At 41.8% G+C, this 7,520-nt stretch overlaps 1 protein-coding gene across 1 annotated transcript; it reads right to left on the minus strand.

Annotated features, from left to right (window-relative positions):
• Positions 1 to 649: 649 nt before the first annotated feature.
• On the minus strand, positions 650 to 5,044 carry LOC112255442 (cytochrome c oxidase subunit NDUFA4-like). The gene is made up of 4 exons (XM_024428425.2): positions 4,922 to 5,044; positions 4,729 to 4,795; positions 2,661 to 2,721; positions 650 to 1,446 (listed from the first exon to the last, which is right to left on the minus strand). Exons 1-4 carry the CDS (start codon positions 4,983 to 4,985, stop codon positions 1,390 to 1,392), a joined length of 249 nt encoding a protein of 82 aa, XP_024284193.1. The 5' UTR covers positions 4,986 to 5,044; the 3' UTR covers positions 650 to 1,389.
• Positions 5,045 to 7,520: the final 2,476 nt, after the last annotated feature.

Consider the following 7,520-nt stretch of genomic DNA (forward strand, 5'->3'; position numbering starts at 1 on the left):
TTCGTTTAGACTTCAATGATATCCGTGGACAAGACGCATCTTCGACTACCTCCGGTGGTGGTCAGGAAGACCAATCAGTTCACAATGTGTTTTTTGTCTACTCAAATTGTCTAATTGAGCTGCCTCAACACTTCCCACTGGGCACAGACGTCAGTTAAACATCTAGTTTTGATTTACATTTGGTTGAGTTGTCTACTAACGTGAATTCAAAACAAAACATTTCACCATGCCACTTGATTAAAAGTTAAAAGTTGGGTTAAGAAAAGGCTAAGTGCCCTTACGTTAATGACAATTTTCTATGTTGATTCAATATCACCACGTTTCATTATTTTTACGTTGAAATTCCTTAAAACAACGTTGATTGAACTAGTTTTTTGTTGTTACAATTTTAGTGTATTTCACAGCATGAAATGTTTCCTGTTCGGCTGATTTATTTGTGAAGTCAAATGTTTGTACACTGGTGATTCCAATGTTATCAAAATAAACTGCTTTTCACTTAATCATTTCTGATCAATTCTAAATCTACTCAACTCCTATTCTCTTCCACTACACCCTTCAAACTCTACTCAACACATGTAGGCATGTATACCCACCCTTGATTGTACAGTATATACACAGACCATGTAAATCAACGTAACCAGACTTCTTTGACTGATGTTTAATAGTGTTGTTTTCAAGCTGGCGTTAAGAAACAGTTATGTAACATCAGGGTTGTGCATGAAGAAGGATACATCACTTTAGGGTTGCTGTGCATGAAGAAGGATACATCACTTTAGGGTTGCAGTGCATGAAGAAGGATACATCACTTTAGGGTTGCTGTGCATGAAGAAGGATAGATCACTTTAGGGTTGCTGTGCATGAAGAAGGATACATCACTTTAGGGTTGCTGTGCATGAAGAAGGATAGATCACTTTAGGGTTGCTGTGCATGAAGAAGGATACATCACTTTAGGGTTGCTGTGCATGAAGAAGGATACATCACCTTAGGGTTTCTGTGCATGAAAATAAAGAGACAGATCTATAACAGTGCTGTTGTGCATCGTGAAGAGAGACAGGTTACAATAACTGTAGGGTTGTGAAAGTGAAAGAGCCTGTTACATGACATCTCTTTAGGGTTTTTATGCATGAAGAGATTTATACTGTAGGGTGGTGTCTGAAGAGACAGGTAGGTTATAATAACAATATTTGCTGTGCACATGCAGACAATTGCTTCTATAACTGTAGGTTAGTGCACGGAAAAGACAGTTCATATGAAATGGTGTGCATTCTGAAGAGACAGCAGAGGGGACAGACAGAGGACCCGACCGAGGCTCAGGCTGCCCCGACCCTGCCACTAGGATGACAGGAGGTCCTGCCAAACTTGGTGCTCCTGGAGTTGCCTGAAGGACCTTTAGAAGTCAGGGCCCTCCTTCTTCAGAGCCTTGTAGTCCATATTGACGGCCACCAACTGCGGAGGGAGTGAATACATTTAAATACGTTTTGCTTAAATTAAATTAATCAGTGTGTTTTAAGGAAAGGGAATACAAACTGGCTGCTTACACACACACACGCGCATACACACACCACAGAAGGCTGGTGAGGGGACGACTGCTCATAATAATGGCATGGAGTGAATGGAGCGGTATCAAACATGTGTGATGTATTTGAAACCATTCCATTTATTCCGTTCCATCCATCACTATGAACCCAGCCGCCTGGGACACACACACACACACACACACACACACACACACACACATCGTTTAGCATGTTCCTTTATTTTCCAACGGCCTCGGTCACACTGAGCAACTCAGGACTGCTGCTCTTTGCAGACGCCATGAACAGCGCCGTGTGTGCATGCGTCCATGCATGTGTCACGGACAGCACTGTTCAGGGCTACACAGCGTCCCAACGAAACGTGACAGACGACACGTTTTTGCGTCGCCAATGATTGTTTTCACCCTGCATATTTTCCTTGATTGGTCGGCTGTCAACCCCTTGTCTCCCTCCTCTCCTCTTCCGCCATCCTCTCTTCAATACTATTATTGTGGTGGACTAAAGTGGAATGTGGATGTGAGACCTTTGCCTGCTTTAGAGAATTAAACATGGCGTGTGTTGTGACCTTTCATCGGGCATGACTTTCACTCTGGCACTAAGGCTGACACACACACACACAGACACACACACACACATACAAATGCACACACGCACAGAAGCACAGACACACAAAGCTACAGCCTTGAAAAACCCACTCAAACAGTTTCTGTTGGAATAACATGCAGCCAGTCAGACCATCCTTTGGGGTTTCTGTTCAGTTGTTGTCCATTCAATTTGTGTTTTTCTTGTTAAAAATGAACATTAGCTGTTTGAGGTGATGCTCCTTATTCAAGGTATGTGGATTCAGGAAACTAGCCATACAAAATGTATTGTGTTAGTTATGGCGAATAGAGACACTTCAATTTGTTATGAGAGTAAGAAGAGACCTCAATGTCTGGATTGCTTTGGCCACTAAGGTAATCAGTGTAGTTGTGTAGTGCCACTGTCTAGGGCTGCATCCCAAGTGGCCTATAAGGCTTTGGTCAAAAGTAGGCACTATGTAAGGAGTACGGTGCCATTTGGGATGTACTGTAGCCTTGAGGTGTAGTGCTACTGTGGGTGTGAAGAGAAGGATAGGATATTTACCTTGTACTGATAGTGTGGACCGTATGTGTTCCAAGGGTCTGGGTTGTTCTTTCGGTTCCAACTGGAGAGAATAGGTGGAGGATAGGAGGGAGAGAGAGGGAGAGAGAGAGAGAGAGAGAGAGGAGAGAGAGAGAGAGAGAGAGAGAGAGAGAGAGAGAGAGAGAGAGAGAGAGGGAGAGAGAGAGAGAGAGAGAGAGAGAGAGAGAGAGAGAGAGAGAGAGAGAGAGAGAGAGAGAGAGAGAGAGAGAGAGAGAGAGAGAGAGAGAGAGAGAGAGAGAGGGAGAGAGAGAGAGAGAGAGAGAGAGAGGGAGAGAGAGAGAGAGAGAGAGAGAGAGGGAGAGAGAGAGAGGGGAGAGAGAGAGGGAGAGAGAGAGGGAGAGAGAGAGAGAGAGAGAGAGAGAGAGAGAGAGAGGGGAGAGAGAGAGGGAGAGAGAGAGGAGAGAGAGAGAGAGAGAGGGAGAGGAGAGGGAGAGAGAGAGCGAGAGGGAGAGAGGGAGAGAGAGAGAGAGAGAGAGGGAGAGAGAGAGAGAGAGGGAGAGAGGGAGAGAGAGAGAGAGAGAGAGGGAGAGAGAGAGAGAGAGAGAGAGAGAGAGAGAGAGAGAGAGAGAGAGAGAGAGAGAGAGAGAGAGAGAGAGAGAGAGAGAGAGAGAGAGAGAGAGAGAGAGAGAGAGAGAGGGAGAGAGGGAGAGAGAGGGAGAGAGGAGAGAGAGAGAGAGAGAGAGAGAGAGAGAGAGAGAGAGGAGAGGGAGAGAGAGAGATGGGGTTAAGACAGACCGTTCATGGCAGACTTCCTTTATTCATTACAGTAACTAAGTCTGGTTCCCATTGTTCTGAACAGTCATACTCAAGCAAAGACACTAGTGAATCTAGACAACGATAGCCAGGCTGGCACATCCCCCTACTTTTTATATGAAGAGTTTCATTCCAAAACGCTACATATCCTTTTCAGAAATGTTGGTAAGTTAGCTTTTATTGTTTCAACAAATTATGAAAAAGATTGGTGTGTTTTTTGTCCCACTATCTAATCACGGGCATGGAGTTGTTCAATGACAGACACCTATTTGATTCAAATGTATCTCTTGATGGTTTCATTTCAGTTTTTTTTTTAAATATGTTTTTTTTCTTCTAAATGCTATATATATCCGCCTCACTCGCAGACAAATAGGTAGTAGTCCAAAGTGTCTACTTTTGACCATCACAAGTATTTTGCCACACTCACAATACCATCTGCTGACCATGTGTGTGTGAACTATACGATTTGATTTGATTTGATACGGCTAGGTTTCACAAAACTCATTGAAACTAATAACCAAATTGCTTATAAAAGAAATGTAAAAATTACATTTGAGACATCACTATTATTGTTATTTGTTTCTTAAATAATTCAATACAGTATAGAGACCTTAAAGCAAAACATTTAGATTTGACATTTTAGTAATTTAGCAGATGCTCTTATCCAGAGCGACTTACAGCAGAGTATTCATCTTAAGATTGAGAGGGAGACAAGTGAGACAACCACATATCACAGTCAAATACACAGAATACGAACATTCCATTCGTGCATTGTTTTGCAAAGAATTTCTATTTTCATACACAATCTAAAATCTATGAATAAAAAAATGTGTAATATTTAATAACACACATGAAGGTACTCAGAAGTAAGAATTTCAGATAAAAAAAATATATCATTTTGTAAATAAACTCTTCATATTGTGACCGTTCACTCGCTGTTCAGTTTTCATAGTGAATGACTGAGTGTCTATTCCTCCCTATTGCATGGTCAAACACAAATACGTACAGACTGATGGCCAGGCCAGCACGTCCCTCTGCTCTCTATCATGTGGCCCAATAATGACCAAAGACCAGAGAGTTTACTAGAACAAAGAGATGACTTTGGTGTCCAAATACTGTATCAAAATAGGAATGACCACATTGCTGATTACTAAATAGTGATTGTGTTTTAAGATATTGCTGATCAACCAAGATGCAGAAACAATTGGTCATAAAATGCAGAGGTAACGTGTTTAATCTTCAGAGAAATGAACAAATAAGATGTAGGAGGTCTTACCTGATGTGGGGTCCCTTGGTCAGACAGTCGAGCCTATTATCAGGAAGAAGAACTGAGGGATTGAGGGCTAGAGGAAGTAAGGAGGATATATTGGTGTTAGAGCCAGACGTGTGTGCACATTGTTGTGTGTACGTATGTGGGCTGCCTGTCACATATTCAGGAAGAAAAATATATGGTACACACACACACACACTTTCTGTGGTTGTTATTCCTCTCCTCTCCCTATCCTCCTCCATATGTATGAGCCAGAGGGCCATGTGAGGCGCTGAGGCTGTCAGGCTGGGTTGAGCGGGCAAGGACACTAGCAGGGTAAAGAGAGAGATCGCTGCTCGCTCGCTGCATGGTTTCCTGCCTCTCTCAAACACACGCACCCACCCCCCACCCCCACCCACCCACTCCGAGCCCCTTTCCTCCCTGCCTGCCTCTGCCTGACTGCCTGTCAATGTGAGTGACAGGATAAGACACCGCAGACTTCCGGGACAGCAGGGTGACGACGACAGGAATTTAAATAGAAAACGCACATTAAGGGATAGATGGGATGTTGAAACGTCAAATTAAACTACGAAGGCAGGGGTGATACAGAGAGAGAGAGAGAGAGAGAGAGAGATAGTCAAAGAGAGCAAAAGAGAGAGAGAGAGTGAGGCTGATTCAATCCTCTCATATGATATTATGATCTAGTTATTTTAATTACACTACCAGGCTTTGTGTCATAACATGCTACTTGTGGCACCACCCCAGCAGCTGGTGAAACAGTAACCTACATTATAAGCAACCCATTAAGTAGATTAAGTAGCCTACTTAGCTGGGCTACGTTGTACATTCTGACCAATGTCTCCATAAATATTCCTTTCTAATCCCACATTTTAGTAGGTCTACATGAATGGACAATAGGCTTATAAACCAATGATGTTGATTATGATAGCCTAATGATACACGTGTGATATAAGATGTGAACATGTTGTTCACATCTTTCTGAGATCAATAAGTGACTCAGGGGCCTATTCAGTCAGAAGTGCTGGTCTAAATCTGACTCTAAGCTGTTTGATAGACTAGATGATTAGGTCACCGCAAAAAGTAATCCAGCCTTTGCCAGTGTTGCAACACATGAACATGTTTCCTGGGCAGCGAACAGACAGACAGACAGGATAATAATAATAATAATATGGTGCCAATTTGGACACAAACAGGAAGCTGTCCACTCGCTAGTGCTGATGTATTCCTAGTATGGAAGTTTAAACATCTGCGGCACCTGTAGCTGGGAAAGTTTCCCTACATACATTATCGTGACTCCAACCAACATGAGAAAAAGCATGCTTATTCTGTGAGCTCGGTTCGATATTGTTGTTGCATTTATTACTATTTTGGTGGACTACCAAGTCAAGTCTGTCGATTTAAGAATTTGGGTCGCCCGCAGCTTGATTTTCATGTCTGTGGCAACACAAAAAATAAAGCACGAGGACTGCGTCAGTGCTTTTTAATATTTGGTAAATATAGTGACACAGGGCGTCTATCACTATATAATTTTCTATTGAATAATGTATTATGATGTATTTAATCATGTGTTATGGTATTAAATGTGCTACTTTGGTATATGCACAAACCTGCCTAGACTACATCCAGCATAGTGGTGAGACATTGGGTAGATGATGGGCATCATCCATGAGAGAGTCAGCAACATTCTACTGATTATTAGCAGGGGTGTAATTGGGAAAAGTCACTGTGGGAATCCACTAATGTAAAATTTCTAATTCACCTGTCAAAATTATTTCCCTCTCTTGGAGAACCAGGTCTCCCCTATTTACACCCCTGATTATTATCTTAAAGCACTTAAATGTGTGGCAAGTGCTACAGATTGAAACTGACTCAAGAGGGTTGAAATCTAACTATTTTCCTTATCAGCATATTTATCCCAGATCCAAAAACACTTCCAAATAAAAATATATATGTTTTAAATACAAACTAACTAAATGTATGCTATTGTGTCCATGTGGAACCAGCTCTCTTATGCTGATTTATGTACACTAGAGTGAACGTGCAGGGCAGAGCAGGGACCTGTTGCAAGCCCTCCCTGCTCCCTAGATTGCAGAAGGGGGTCAGAGGAAAAGGAAGAGAGGAGAGAGAGGGGTGAGTGAGTGGCAGGGACAACCAGACCTGGGTTCAATTAGTATTTTTAAAAACCCTAGAGTCGATGTCGACGCCCTTGCGCAAATCTAATTAGCACAATAATAAAAAAATCCCCATAAAAATCTGTCAGTTTAAAATAGAGATATCTGGTTTTTTTGCATGGGCTGCGTCTCAATCCGCGGTGAATGGTGACAGAGCTAGAGTGGTGTGTAAGGGGTTAAATACATGTAAATAAATAAATACAAATGTTTCCTGATATTTCTAGGTGTCTCAGATAATGGACAGACACTTCAGAACAAATTTCCTTTAGATTTTTTTTGGGGGGGGACTGTTGTTCAATGTTGTGAATCTGTTATTCAATGCTTTGTATGGGCTAATAGCAGTAAGGCTATTAGTAATTAATCATTTTCCATCAAATCATTTTTGGGATACTTCAAGGGGTCATAGTAGAGGCTAACTTAGGCCACTCACAGTGCAATTCCATCTAAGCTGTTCTTTTATAGGGTTGTAGAGTTTATATGAACTTAACCCTCCTGTTGTGTTCATTTCATGTTAATTAATTCTGTAATCCAGGTTCAAAATGACCACCCCATTATATCTGATTATAAATCCATAATAATACATATATTATCACCTAATGTTGTGTTAGATCTTTTTGTCAACGTACA

The sequence above is a fragment of the Oncorhynchus tshawytscha genome, linkage group LG07 (assembly GCF_018296145.1).
Source record: "Oncorhynchus tshawytscha isolate Ot180627B linkage group LG07, Otsh_v2.0, whole genome shotgun sequence".
NCBI lineage: Eukaryota > Metazoa > Chordata > Actinopteri > Salmoniformes > Salmonidae > Oncorhynchus > Oncorhynchus tshawytscha.

What these genes read in the sequence shown, in the direction of transcription:
- LOC112255442 (XM_024428425.2), bottom strand. Translation starts at nt 4,985, where the DNA reads ATGGCCCTCTGGCTCATACATATGGAGGAGGATAGGGAGAGGAGAGGA. An exon ending in AGGAATAACAACCACAGAAA is followed by an intron (nt 4,796 to 4,921) that starts GTGTGTGTGTGT and finishes TACTTCCTCTAG; the next exon opens with CCCTCAATCCCTCAGTTCTT. An exon ending in ACCAAGGGACCCCACATCAG is followed by an intron (nt 2,722 to 4,728) that starts GTAAGACCTCCT and finishes TATTCTCTCCAG; the next exon opens with TTGGAACCGAAAGAACAACC.